Source organism: Crocodylus siamensis, chromosome 13 (genome assembly GCF_052110815.1).
Source record: "Crocodylus siamensis isolate JL-2025a chromosome 13, ASM5211081v1, whole genome shotgun sequence".
In the NCBI taxonomy this organism is placed as follows: domain Eukaryota; kingdom Metazoa; phylum Chordata; order Crocodylia; family Crocodylidae; genus Crocodylus; species Crocodylus siamensis.
Window position 1 is genome coordinate 26,887,489 of NC_143407.1, and position 14,948 is coordinate 26,902,436.

General features: G+C 41.8%; 1 protein-coding gene across 16 annotated transcripts in view; it reads left to right on the plus strand.

Annotated features, from left to right (window-relative positions):
* Positions 1 to 14,948, plus strand: part of AUTS2 (activator of transcription and developmental regulator AUTS2) — a 980,474-nt gene that overhangs the window by 435,277 nt on the left and 530,249 nt on the right. For all 16 annotated transcript variants that reach the window (XM_090024889.1, XM_090024895.1, XM_090024898.1 and 13 more), the window contains one exon: positions 4,097 to 4,132. In XM_090024889.1, coding sequence (XP_089881015.1) covers positions 4,097 to 4,132 — 36 coding nt within the window. The remainder of the gene's footprint in view (positions 1 to 4,096; positions 4,133 to 14,948) is intronic.

Here is a 14,948-nt window from a genome sequence, read left to right on the forward strand (position 1 = left end):
GTGCGAGTAGCCGTAACAAAATCTTGTTTTTCTCCCCCATGCTCCAAGTTAAGTGAGGATCATGAGCTGGGAAAATGACTTATGATCAGTGTTGGCCTCTTGCTGTTTAGAAACTCCTTTGATACCTGAATGGGAAACATCTGGGCAGGATGACTAGAAATCTGGTAATCTCTTCTTCTGGTATGCAGAGCTCTGTCTCTGTCCCAACCAAGCCCGTAGCTTTTCTCTTGGGTGCCTCAATTTCTTATGCTTTCTGGCTATATGTTGCTGCATGTTTTAGGTATTTGGCAGAGGGGTGATAATAGTGACCAAATTGAAGGGGGCAACCCCAATGTCAAGCAAGAAGATAGACTGGACTGGAGTCACCAACAGAGTTAGCAGTGAAAACCCACCAGCATCAGTTTGCACTTTTCTGCTTCTTGCCCTTCCTATCAACATTTAAGTCTAAAACATGCATTCTCTGAAGCCCAGTCTTTTGAGTTCTTGGCTGTTAAACTCCAAGTCTTCCCTGTCCTGAATATGTCCTATATTTCTGGAGGTATCCAAATTGGAAGACCACCAGCTTATAGTATGTGTGTACGTGCGTGCACGCAAGAAGCTGATCGGCTGCATGTGGCTTTTTTTTTTTTCCCTTTCATTTTTTTGTCTAAGGCTGGGTGCTTAAATGCTTTGTTGCATTATGTTAATTCCTCAGCAGTGCAATCAAATTCATGTCGTAATTAAAGCTGTCAGTTGGAAGGCAAGCCAATCGCCGAGAAAACACAGCATAACAAATGAAGTGAAATGATTCTGCGTGTAGCTATACAATGCTTCGCCAGGCATGAAATTAAATAAGTAATTTGATGTTGACATCAGAAATTGAAATGATACCCACTGTTCCTTCATTCAGTCAGACCTGCATAAACAATAGCCAGAACAAATATGTACAATACAACACAGCCCTTTCCCCCACCCAGCTCCCCAAGTAATGCACAATATATATGCAAAATGAGTATAACTGTGTCTTCCAAGACCTGAAGGATGTAATTTTCTTTAGTACACAATGAGGTGATAGTTACATGAGGTTTACTACTACTATGCTCCTGAGCTAGCATTTCTTATCTTTAAAACGACAACAACCAAATAATTAAAATATCTATCTATCTACCTATATAGATTATAGATTATATATAGAGAGATTATAGATTATAGCTATATCTATAGATAGATATAGCATAAGTCAGTTTTAAGTGAGAACCTCTGCAAGGTTGTTGGCTCCTGTTGCTGGCACCTGCTGGTGGCGGCATGGATATGAACTGTATATTTGATGTCCTATTTTGCACAGGGTGAAATGGGAAACCGCTACCTCTACAATAAGCACATCTTCATTAGGAGGTGTGAAGTCCTCCAGTGTAGGATCTGCAACTCGGCCTGTGCCCTGTAAAGATACTGCATGCACAGCATCACATTCATCCACTGGTAGGGACTGGGCGGTTAAGATCCTTTTGCTATTGACTGCGTCAAAGTTCACCCCTCCTCCCGCCACAAAAAAAGAGGAAAAGGATTTCTTCTGGCTTCAGCTTATGTGCTCTGCTAATAATACACTGTTCACAACAGCAAAAATAGCCTGTGCACGTGCCATACATTCTTTTGTAGCTACGTACCGGTCAAGGTGAATTAAAACTCGTGTGCAAAACGTACTGTCCATATTCAGCATGCAGTTTTCAAAGGGCCAAAGCTCAGTGAAATCAAAACCAAATTTCCTGGAAATTCCCAAAGGAACCTCTCCTCAATTATGATTATTTTGCTGTTGCTTTTCAACTTTTTACCTGCAGCCATTCCAGCAGTGAGGTTTTCGAAGAAAAGAGGACAAGAAATATATTATGAGAAATCAATATGCTTGATCGTTCTTATTGGTACTTAAACTTGCTGAAACTTTCAGAATAAACGAAAGGGCCTTGCATGTGTAAGGGCAGGATGCAAACTTGAAAAATTTCAGCTGGAAAAGTTCAGGTTTTAGATAGGTGTAGGTGACTGAGGACGGGATTAGAATGAAAAGCATTATGCGGCTTTAACTAAAGCAATATAGGTATCGTACTCTGCCAGGCAGTATTCTTATATAAATTATAACAGCATAAAATGAATGATAAAAGCAAATAAAATGCTAAAAAAGAAACCTGAGCAAATGACACCCATTATTAAATAAGAAAAATGGATCTGGAGTTGGAACACCATCTCTGCTCCTTCAGTGGTGTGGATAGATCCACTAAAGGAATATGGGGAGGAATAAGGAGCATTAGCTGCTCACTTTCCACTTCCTCGCGGTCAAATTGTTCATGTAAGATAGGGTGGAACAACTATAAGGCAGATGAATCAGAAACGGTGGTATCTTTCAGAATATGGCCCAAGGAGATCACTTGTAACCATATGTGTAACTTTGCATGGTTTTAAGGCCTAGAAGGCCTTTGTATACCACTGGAGTACCGCTCTGAATTTCTCTACTTTGTCCTTAATTGGTGAAGTAATGTGCTAAATGATGTACCATGAACGGGGCCGTTGGTCCTCAGCTTGTTGATGTGATTCAGTACTCTTATGCTAAATTCATTAGCAGCAGGTACAGGAAGTCCTGTTGGGCATTGAATTCTTTATCTTTGCGTGTGATGCTGAATAATCAAATCGCTCTTACTTCTGGACTGAATCCTAGCCCTGAGAGGACTTCCTGCACGGCTTCCTTGGAATAACTTTTGTAATACAGAGTTGTAATTCTGCCTGCTTTCTCTGACCTGCCAAGTCTGGTTGATGTCTTCCTGTGCCATCTCTGATGTTTCCTACATTATGTTATTACTGAAAGTAAGGTTATGCCAGGGAGCCAAAACATTGACTGAGCTTTTCAAGTTGGAGATTGAAGGAAACCAGCTGGCTCATCTCAATTATCTCCCTGGCCAGTAAAGAGTAGTTCTCTACATTATATTTCTTAAGCGTGTTATCTAGACTCGTGTGAAATGCTTCAGGTGTTGAGGTCTCCAGTACATGGACAATTTATCCTATAATGTAATAGGCAGTGACCTGGGTTGCGAATGAGATGCTCAGATCTCCCTCCATCGCTGCAAGAAAACCAGCTGTGTAATCCCTATTGCTTAAATTAAAAACCAACCAAACAAAACCTTTCATCTTCTTAATTCCTGTGAATGTGGAGCTTAGAGTTGCTTCCAACACCAAAATGGAATGACAAGATGCATTTTTTATGCCAGCTTAAATCCCCTGCTTCTTTTCCCTTGTGTTTATTATTATTATTATTATTTTTATTAATAATAATAATAATAATTGTTTTAAAGGGTTTTAAGTTTTAAGGTCTCTTTCATGCTGCAGATGTTTTGCTCTTTGATTTACCTTTTATTGTAACATCCTTGGATTGCCAGTAAGTAAATAAATAAATAAATAAATGGGCACCTAGATTGGAAATTTAGTAACTAAGTTCTCTGGGAAATGGGACATTGACTGTAGCTGCTTCTCTGCGGCTGCACGTTCTTCACATTTCAGACTACTAATTATGTTTACAAAATGTCTCATTTTAGAAAAGTACTGTGTGTGCACTAACTGGGGTCTTTCGGGAATAAATTGACAAACAGGTCATACACTGAAAAAGTCATCCAAACCCAGTGGGCTTTTCAGTCTGAAGCTGGTCTATGGCTTCTTTCCCTCTCCCCATCCTGCCTGCCCCTTTGTGGCCACAAAGCTGAGTAGCTGGAGTCCAGGGCATTGAATGTCAGCATGTCAGGGAGGCTGGTTGATGAGTGTCTGTTTAGTCTCAGCGCAGGGCGAAATGCCATCATTAATTCATTACCCAGCTGCCTGTCAAATAAATTGGCAATTACGTCCACCGCAGAAGCTTGGAATTCAGTAAATAGCACGTTACTGTCTCAGAGTCATTGAGAGATGTAAAGGGAAAAATTAAGCAACACCGTGTTTGTTTCAGTAGCAGATGACAAGGGGCAGCACATTGGTTCTGTGATGTAGTGATGAAAAGCTTGGAAAGGGCTGGTAATGAGCTATGTGGATTGGAACGTGTTAAAACCCATCTCTGACTTTCCACTTTGTCTTTTTTGTTTTATTGCAGAGCTCAGCTCCTTCCAGCTTGGGAACAGGCTACTTTGTAAGTGTATCTCAACTTTAACACATGTCCCTCTGAACAGCACAGCGTTACTCCTGAAACAAAAGCTTCCTGTTATGTGGGAACAAACATAAATACCAGTGTTAGCCTGTCTGATAGGTTAACCGATCTTCTTCCATTTCTATCTCAAGTAATATGGTATTACTGTATCCCACCCTTGCTGGACCATGGTTGCAGGAACTGCCCAGGTGCCAGTTTATAATTTATCATTTTCTATTTATTATATAAATTCCCATTGCAGTTCACTTGTATGGCAAATATGAATATGAAATGCCAGGTTTCTGGTTTTCCTTTTGCACTGGTTTTTATCGAGTCATAGATTTTTAAGGACAAAAGTGCTCGTTACGCAGATGTGTCTGATTTTCTGCATCTCACAGTCACAGGTTATCGCACAGATCCAGGTTCTGTGGTTAAACCAGGTATGTCCTAGGAGAAGACACTGCTGAAACTGTTTGGACTTAGATGGGGTTATGCCCAATTTACATGTTACACAAGGAGAGAATCGGTTCCAAGATCAATTGATTAATCAGTGAATCAATGTTTTGCTCAAATTATCTGTATGTTACTTATACAGGAAAGTAGGGGAAGACGGATTCAAAGAGTTACTCAAATCCCAATCAATCCAATGTACACTCCCTCTTTCCTCTGGGATTGTATGCTGAAATGGAATTTATACGTCCCCGAAGTAGGACTTATTTCTGCCCTTCTCATAGCAGACGAAGGATGAGAACTAGATCTTTATATAGATCTGTATCCGTTTTGGAAAGCAAAGCTACCAAAGACAGACTTTTCCTCTGCTATGTATTGTAATCAGAGGCTGCTCCAATTTGGTCATTAAACATTAAGGAGAAGAAAACCACATACAGCACATAGCTTTAAGGTAATCCTGACCAATTTCCCAATGTGTAATTTTCTTTTGTTAGTACACAGTGAAATTAGTCCCCTCCCATAGAGGTCTGCAATCCTTCTTTAAAAGGACATGGGCTTAAAGTAAATGAGAAACAGCCTCATATGTAAAGGGTAAAACTGAAGCTCAAGGATTTCTTGGTGCTTGGAGATTTGGTGTCCTGTTGGATTTGCATCAGGCTTCAGCACTGACCGAGTGTTAATCTTCCCGCCAATGGAAAGGTATGAAGAACACATGATCAGTTGTTAAAAAAGGTTGCCAGTCATTTTCCTTACTGTAGTAAAACCCAAATCAGTGCAAGATGAACTGCGGGACGGAAAAGCAGTTTTATTCTTCAGCTTTCCCGTTCCCTACCCTCCTCTTCTGAACCAAGCAGATTTTGGAGGGGGTGGGGAATGTCTCTAACAGCTTAAGAGTAACCTTATAGAAAGTTTCAGTGTCTTTCCTTAGCTTAGCAGCATTTCCTTGCTTTGTTTGCGACCAGGCACCTATATTTTATATCCTGTGGAAGACCACAGGGATGCTCTGCAATACAGTATAAAACAAAAGTCTTTAAAAATATACCAACCTCTTTCTTGTTGTGGAAGCTGAATCTGCATGCATGCAAGGGCAGTATTCAACTTCATATTTAGGAAGCAGCGGTAACAGAAGAAAAGCCATCTGCCACTCCTTTGCACCATACTGTATGTGGGTTGGTCCACTAGAACTAAAATCTGGATGGTGTCAGCATCCCCTGTGCTCCATCCAAAAGCTTTGAAGTTTCTATTTCTCTCTAAATTGAAAGTTGAGTGACAAAAAAGAGAGTCTTGACCTTCTTCTAGTGCCAGCACGTTGGGATTTTTATGCTGTTGACTCTAGCGGTAAGTGAAGGAGCAAACTCCTTATTAAGCTTCACTAGTGCCTTGTGCCAAACAGCGAGGTTTTTTTGTATATAGGCTGTTTTTCCCCCCCGTTGTAATCAATATTCTAGTTGTGGAAGCCATCCTTCAATTTTACTTATAAAGCAGTTGGTTCTCTTGGTTTGATTTGGTTTTCTTTACATTTACAGAATTTTGGATGAAACTTGGAGGGTTTTTTCCCCCCCTTTCTTTATTTTGGAAACGTTTTTTGGGATTACCTTACTTATTTTTTTTAAAAAAAGAAGCTCATAGCATTATTAACTTGCATCAAGCTAATATAACCCAGATGTTTTCTGCAGTACCAGACAATGAGAAAAATGCTCCAAAATGATTCACTTAGTCTGTGTTCCCAATAAATTTAATTTATTGTATTAACAAAGTGCAAAAGATGAACTTGAATTTTCCTTTTTTTTTTTTTTTAACAAAGCCTTTAGCCAGGAAAAGCTCATTTGTTTTCCACATATAACTCGGGGGGGGGGGAAAAAATGATCAGAATGATGGTTGTTAGGGGAAAGTGTCAACTGTAGCAGCGGAAGCTTTGAGCTTAATAGAAAGTAATAAACACTTTTTTCTTTGGAAACCTGCTTGGTAAATATTGTATCAAAACGTTACAAAACCAGCTGGTGCCGCAGCATACTGGAAGAAATGCCTGCCTCAGGTAAGATAAAATGGCTGGTAGTTTTAGCTTTATTATCCACCCAAACCTGACACGTGCCTTTGGAGAGCCAGATGGAAGCAGATCTCATACCAAACTGACTGAGCTTCAAGGTATGGATTTAAAAAAAAACAAAGACTTGCTGGTAAATCAAGTATTAATGGAATCTTTCTTCTACTCTTTTTTTCTTTTAATCATAAAGCTGATTGCTGCTTTTTTACCTCCCCTTCTGTTTTCTGTTCCTTCTCACTGAAAACCAGCTTCTTTTAATAGTCCCCCCTCCCTCCACCATCTAATATCCTGCCTTCATTGGTGAGAAAATCGCCCCTTTGCACACTGGGTGCGCTGCACACACCCATATTAAGAAAACAGATTGAGATTTGACTAGTGTATCTATCGTGAAAGCTATAGACAACTCGGCGGACAATAACAGAGGTGTACTGCACTAATTGAATGTTGTGATTATTTCTGTCCTGCCTTATTTCTTTTTTAAAGTGTGGGTGCACTGTGACTACTTCCTCCCTTTCAGTCAGTCTTGGACTGTAAGTTGCCAGTATCCATCCTCTTAGCCTGGTTCTGTTACGTCTCAGTTATTTTAAAGCGTTAGTTTTAAGCAGAAATTCAGACATGAGAACATCTTGTAAAAATTGCATTTGCATAAGCTTATTGGCATGAAGGCTCGCACTAGACAAAATAAGAGGGAATGGAAAACCTCACAGAAGTTTCACCTTTTGGGAAGGAGGGTGAATGTTAAAATTCATATGCGTGCTTCTTTATAATGCTCACTCTTACTTAGATGCACATCATTGCAATATAATTAGGCCTGTAGACTATTTGACATCTGTTTCTTAATACCGCTGGCATAAAACCTGGACGTGCATTGGACTAGTTTGTGTTTCTGTTAGTATTAGGAATACTTTTCTATTCTGCATGTTTTCAACTAAATGACCATACTCAGTGTATATCTAGTGGGCAGCCCAAATGATCTCTCTTTTCTACATAATCCCTATAATATGGTAAGAGTAGCTCAAATTTAATTCTTCCTTAAGGTCAGTAGGTGGTTTTTTTGCCTGAGCTCTTGTCCGGTAAGAACTAAAGATGCAATTATTTGGCCTGCAGTATTTTATTTCCTAGTACTCGCCAGGTGCAATATCTTAAATGCTAATTAAATGGATTGTCAGTTTATGTATTAAAATCAAGCACTTACTCTAAAGCAAGACATTTGAGAAGTGCTAAGATTTTGCTGTCAGGAAGTTCCTGTATCTGCAACACTTGCGGATGCTGCATGCTGATAGTGGAACAAAAATGGCTACACGAATCACCTTATTTTAGTTTGAACCTTGCTGTAAACATTGGTCGTTTCGGACATTATTTTAAAGCTGGCGTCTCATCCCAGTAACAAAACCATCCTTTTATAACGATCAACATCTGTCCTAATAGTTTGTTTTGGTCTTCCTGTAGGTGTAGGGAGAGCAAGAAACCAAACTGTTTTGAACGTAGGTTGATACATTTATGAACCAGATGTGGTTGATATGATGTGGCCTCTCTCTCTCTCTCTCTCTCTCTCTCTCTCTCTCTCTCTCTCTCTCTCTCTCTCTCTCTCTCTCTCTCTCATATAGATGTATCTATATGTATAATGAAGAGTGTGTGTGTACACGCACACACATTCTTCACTCCATACTTGCTAAAGACTGAGGAACTATAGACCTATATAATCAAGAAGTTAATCAGGACTTCATTTCCATCATTCTCAATTTGATAAGGTATTTGTTAGCCACTTTCAGATATTACAGTAATACTTCCTATGTCAAATCTCCATAGCTTGGCATAGCAGGGCTTACAGGAATGGATGAGGTTTTTTTCCCTCGTCCTTCCTTCTGATGATCATTAACAGTATAGTCACTTGGGAAGAGATCTATAACATTATGAGGCCTAATTCTATCCTCTCACATTTTGGACAAGTCTAGGTTTATTGATTTCCATTTTTCATGAACACCGAGAAAAGAACTAGGCCAAGAAATTGTAACCAAATATATTCTGAACAGAACTCTCATAGTCCTTGGGGGCGTTTTTTCCATTGCAAATTATCCTTGTTCCTCATCAAACATAGAAATGTAGAAATCATAATTGGAAAGTGGTTGGGATGTCTTTTCAAAACTTTTTTGGATTTTAAAATGTGGATTTTTAAGCCCTTTTCTAACTAGCTGCGACTTTTACACTCAGAGGTAGAGAGATGCTCTAGACTATGATTGGGCTTTGAATAACAGTAATGTCTTTCTCTCTCTTACCTGAGTACTGAAAGCAATTTTGGCAGTCTGAGTTCGGCCTTCTTCATACCATAAGTCATGTGAAATCAAAGTTGTGTAAGAGCATATAAACAAGTTTGGCCATCCACGACAAAATACTCGGAAATCAAATCTAAATTATTTAGTAATTTTTCCTTAAAAAAAACAATAAAGAAGAAGAAAAACATTCCCAAGGATTCCTCAGTCTGTCAGTTCTTGAAATATAGAAATCTGTGGTCTTATTAGTTTGTCCTTATTTGCTTGTCTGGATGGGGTACAATTATCCAGGCTATGTGTATTGTGATGCTCATGATTTTTCTTTTTATTACAATTTGTTTTGGCTTAGTTAGGAATACACCCCCCCCTCCCTGTTGCAACCAATGTCAAAAATCCCCAAAGTTTGGGATTTTTGACATTGGTTGCAATTTGTGAGCAGAAGCATGTTTGTTGTGGGAGAAAGGGAATTACTGGAAGGGGTGGGGAGTGTTATTTAAGGGGAAAACAAGGATAAGTGGGTGGCCTTTTTGTTTGTTTTTGGTTCATTTTTCTTGCACCCTCCTTGCAAGATGTTTTACTTTCGGGGGGAGGGGGGTCTTAGGCAAAAACAAATTGAAAATATCATCCCATAGACTCTAGGCCACTCAGTGGTGCTGTCTAGTTTGGCCCGAGTGGGTTGAGATGACCACGCGTTGTGCAGGGGTACGTTACCATACACAGTGTTTCAGAAATGTATCCCAAGGACATCAAGTGAAGAGAGAGTCACCTTGAGTAGTGACCGTAGAAGACCCATGTGTCAGCTCTCCGTTCTAAAAAATGGATGAGGATACCGGATCGGGCCAATTGCTTCATTATGCACCTGGCCAAAAAGGATGTGATGTCTTTCACGCTTATTTCTGTGCGCTAGTGAAGTTGGGGGGCAGGGACGGGACACGACCAGAGCAGCATCCCCAGGCGCTGCCTTTGTAGAGCGGTGCAAAAGCAGCTGTTGGGTCAGAAGGAGCAAGTGCTGCCTCGGGCATGGAGCTGCACGGCTACCTTTCTGTTTGTGCGGACCACGCAAACCCGTCCCTGAATGTATCCAAGAGGCGGAAGCTGAATTTGGGATATGCCAAAATGTGCTCCAAGTTGTTGTAGACACCAAATTGGGAATCAACATTTTTTTTTCTCTTTTGTGCATTAGTTGACTTTAAGACGCTCTTCAGTTGAGCCTGTACTGTAGCGGTCAACGTTTATACCAGACCTGACAATTTTCAGCCTGGGACATTTTAGGGATCCCTATTCTAGATGTGTAAATAAGACACTTTGGTTTCCATAGGATTAGAAATGCGTGTGGCTTGGATACCAAAAACATCATGTGAAATAAGTTAAAAACACAACTGGGGCAGGTTATGAAGGGGAATGCACTATTTAATGCTCTGTTGCCAGCAGTATCAGTAAACAAGAGTTACTGGTGTTACAGATATTGCAAGACACTTAATTTATCTCCAGTGCTTTGACTTCAGAAGCCAAACAATTAAATGTGTTTTCCTCATGTAAAAATATTTACCCTTTGAAATGCAATGCACTTTTACAAAAGCGCTCCAGTGACTGGCTCTTTCGATGCACCACAGTTAACAAACTGTCATGTCCTCCTGCAAACACAGTTGAAAAGACAATTCTTGTTATCCAGTGCTTGGCACTATAAATCATTGTTAACAAATCCTAATTTGTTTAGCAGGCTAATGAATGATCTCCAATTTTCTCTCAGTAATTAGCTTCACCAACTATCATTGCAAAGGGTATACTGTACTACATTTCATCCCTACTTTAAAATCTCTCTGTGCCCATTCTTTGCAGAAGGAAAGCTAGCAGCATACTTTGTGAACCTTCTGGTAATAAATTCTGATGCAAGATTAGTGGACCAGATTCCCAATAGAAGTATCTCCAAGGGCGATGTTATCAGGGTTTGTAAACTTTAATGCAGAATATTGAGAGTGGAGCAGTGAAACTAGATAATCATGATGGCTCTTATTTATTTGAAATCTTTTAGATGTTGCATTTAATTTTCCTGGAGCCGCTGAAAATGCAGCGTGCCATAACAGCTGGTGTAAGTGATGCATCATCATTGCCAAATAAATACATTATATGTAATAAAATCTATCCTGGGTCAATTAATTTTAATGCTTATAAACTGCAATGTTGTCCCGAGCATAAATTTGTGTAAATAATTGGGGCACATTAAAGAAGATGCTAACAACGTGACCATCAAAGCAAAAAAGGACACTGAAGGCAGGCATGTATGTTTTACAAATCCTGTCAAGTTGATGATAACTGGAATATAGCAGCTATTTTTATAAGCAAAACTGCACAATTCTTGAAGAAGTTAAGTGACGTATAACTTATCCAGTTGAAATAAGAAGAATAGTTTAGGCAGTCAAAAGCAATTACTCTGACTGGCATCTGAACAGGACACAGGCAGTAACCTTTCTTCCCTGAGATAGCAGAATCATAGGGCCATAGAAAATGAGGGTTTGGAGGGGCTTCAGGAGGTCACATCTAGTCCAACTCCCTGTTCAAAGCAGGACCAGCCCCCACTAGATCATCCCAGCCAAGGCTTTGTCAAGCTGGGTCTTAAAAACTTCTGGGGATGGAGCTTCCACCACCCCTCTGGGTAGCCTGGTCCCTGTGGCCCACTACCCCCCGGTGAGGAGGTTCTTCCTAATATCTAATCTAAACTTCCCCTGCTGCATCTTGAGACCATTGCTCCTTGCTCTGTCATATGCCACCACTAAGAAAAGTCCAGCTCCATCTTCTTTGAAAGAACCCTTCACGTAATTGAAGGCTGCTATTAAATCCCCTCTCAGTCTTGTCTTCTCCAGACTCAGAAAGTCCAGTTCCCTTAGCCTCTTCTCAGAAGTCATGTCTCCCAGGTTCCTAACCATTTCTGTTGCCCTCCCATGACTCCGTGCCATTTGTCCGCATCCTTTCTGTAGTGGAGGGCCCAAAGCTAGACACAGGACTAGATGTGGTCTCACCAGTGCAGAATAGAGAGGAAGAATCACTTCTCTTAATCTGCTGGCAACGCTTCTACTAATGCAGCCCAGGATGCTGTTAGCCTTCTTCGCAGTAAGGGTACATTATTGGCTCATATTCAGCTTATTGTCCACTGTAGCCAGGGGTCCTTTCCTGCAAAGTTGCTGCTTAGCCCGTCAGTCCCTAGCCTGTACCAGTGCACGGCATAGGAACACATCAGATTTTTTGCTGGATTTTGCTGTTTTCTGACGGACACCAAGTCATGCATCACAGAGGCCAGCACCACTATGTATGACATTGGTGTTGTGATAACTAAGATAATGTTTTGCAGTTGAAAACCAGTTTACAAACATTCGTCATAACTTTCCTGTCTAGTGAGTAAATGATTATTGACACTTCAAATGAAAAGAAACGCAGACACAGTTGAGATGATGTAGCCAAGTGAGCAAAGCTAAGGCCAGAATTGTCTTGCACATCCAGACCACTGAACTTGTTTTCAACCTTATAACCCAGCCTCCCCCAAATGCAATCAACAGGTGACTCTCCGATATCATGAATAGCACTGGTGCTCATCCCAAATGCATTCAGCGTCTCAGTCGGTGTCCCTCTAGCAGGTCATAGCTCGCTGGTTAACAAGTCCTGATCTAGCCCACACTAAAAGGAAAAAGTGCCTCCATTTCCTGAAGCATAAGATCATCTTTGGAGACCTTCCGTCACATCACTGGCCACATCTGCTTCTGCCTTAGCCTTTAGAGAGACGTCTTTTCCCTTGTTATATTTATTCCATAAATAATAAACCTTCAGTTAGGGCTTCAGTTCTGTGCATCATATTTGCATAGCAGTACTGCAGGAAGCTGCCAGTGCTTTCATTTTCTTGGTGTACACCCTGACATTAATTTTTTTCTTCTTTTAAATTGCATCAGTGCATCTCAAGATACTTCATCAGAAGGCGTGGTGATTTTGCCCATGACAAAATGAGAAAGGATCCAAATAATAGGTAGAGTTGGACCCTTTTTAAAAAATTCTAAAGGTCAATTAAATTAATTTATTTTTAATGGCAGCTTTCATCATCTATCAGCTGACTCTCCTGTTAAAAAAAAAAAATCTGCATTGTGTGCCCTATGTGGGCCATGAAACAGAAAGCAGTAGAGTTGCAGGTTGTGGGTAGCGGACTGGATTAATAATTGTCAAAAGTGTAGGGTGATATTAATAAACATTTTCAGTTATGTTCCTAGTAAGCTTTCCCAAATTGCACAGCATCGTAGTCTGTCTTTATCTCGGTCCTTAAAAAAAAATCAAAATGTGAATTTTTATAATAATAAAACTTTATTATTTGTCACGTTTTAAAGATTGTAAGATTTATTCAGGCAACAGGCAAACTGCTCTTTGCTGTCACTCTCGATTCAGTCCATCAAACTCACTGTATTACACTGTAGCTCCTTTTTTAGTATTTTTTTTTTTTCCATCAGCCTGGTATAAGTACATTCTTTGCTCATCAGCTCTTCTGAAGCAAAAAGAATTATTATTTTTTGTTTTTGCTCCCCTTCCTTCCCCTCCCATCTTCCTATAACATGTGACACAAATTGCAAATGTGAACCTGAATAATAAAGAATTGCTTCACTGATTGCTAAACATACATTATGGTGCTTTTAAACTCATTTCAGGTCATCGTACTGCAAATTAGTTTGATTGCAAGCAGTTAAGCTGTCATATACAAAGCCTTCATCTTCTTGGGGTCTCAGTTTCAGATCATTAAAACTGAATGCTCAGCGGTGCTCAATATATGTATTGTGAGTTTAATATTTTGGAGGAAAGTAGCATTGGGTCTCTGGGGAGGATTTGCTACTATCACAGGCAAGGGAAAGGATTCTGTAATCCTCAAGATGAGATGGGATCAGTGATGACGGGCCTGATTTTCATGGCTCTTTAACATCACCTTTAAAAGGTTGTCAGCCATGCTTCACACACACCCAGGGTCCAATCCTGCTGTCTTTACTTATGATCAGGGATCTGGGTTTTCTGCTTCCCATGGAAAAGGGAAAAATGTGGATTTTCCCTTTTAACTGAGAAAAATGTGGATTTTCCACTTTTGCAAGAGCTCTCTGCAGGCTGGCAGAGTTGCAGCCTGCAAGGGGCTGGGAGGGACCGGGAGAAGGGTGGTCAGGCAGGGGGTGCCATGTGCATGTGCATGCTCACATATGCACGTGGCTGCCAGGCAGCCTGGAGAGCAGCTCCCGCAGGTAAGTCTGAGTGGGGGAGGGAGGGTGTTGGGCAGGGCTGGGGCTGCTGCTGGGCCTGGGCAGGGAGTGGGACAGAGCCGCAGGAGGCTGGTCCAGGGGTCGGAGGGATGGGGCTGGATGCCTGCTGCTGCACACGCTCCTGGAGCGGGCAGTGGGGGCGTGTGCCCCCCCAGATCTGTGCACAGGGCAGGTGCGGGCTACGGGCTTGGACTCCCTGCCCTGCTGCCTTCCCCTCAGGGCCTCCACAGCCCAGCTGGTGAGACCTAGCATGGCAGGGCAGTGTGGAGGTGGGGAAGCTCCTTGCAGCTGCAAGCCCTGTGCCACCCTGGCAAAGCATGAAGTCATGCCCCCTGCTGCTGCTGGGCAGGCAGCGGGTGCCTTGCCAGGATGGTGTGGAGATCCCACTGAGCTTCCCTGCTGGGCCCTGCTCTGCCTTGCTGCTCTGGGTCCTGCCCACTGGCTTACGGAGGCCCTGGATGGAAGGCAGCAGGGTGGGGAGCCCAAGCCCGCAGCGGCCAGCCCACACCCACCCCTTTCCATGTGCTCCGCTCTGGCTGTGCCATCCATGGGAGAGGGGGAGCCAGGCTCCACACCCTGCTCTGCTGCAGCAGCTGTCACCTCCTGCCAGCAGCAGCCAAGGCTTGGGCACTGGGCAGGGCAGAGGGTCATGGACCTGGGTCCCTGTCTCTGTAGCACTGGCAGCTGGGGGCCCCTTCTGGCAGGGCTGGGGGGTGGCGGGGTGGCTGTGAGTGGGGAGTGAGGGACACCAGCAGAGCTGGGGTGTGAAGGACCTGGACCTG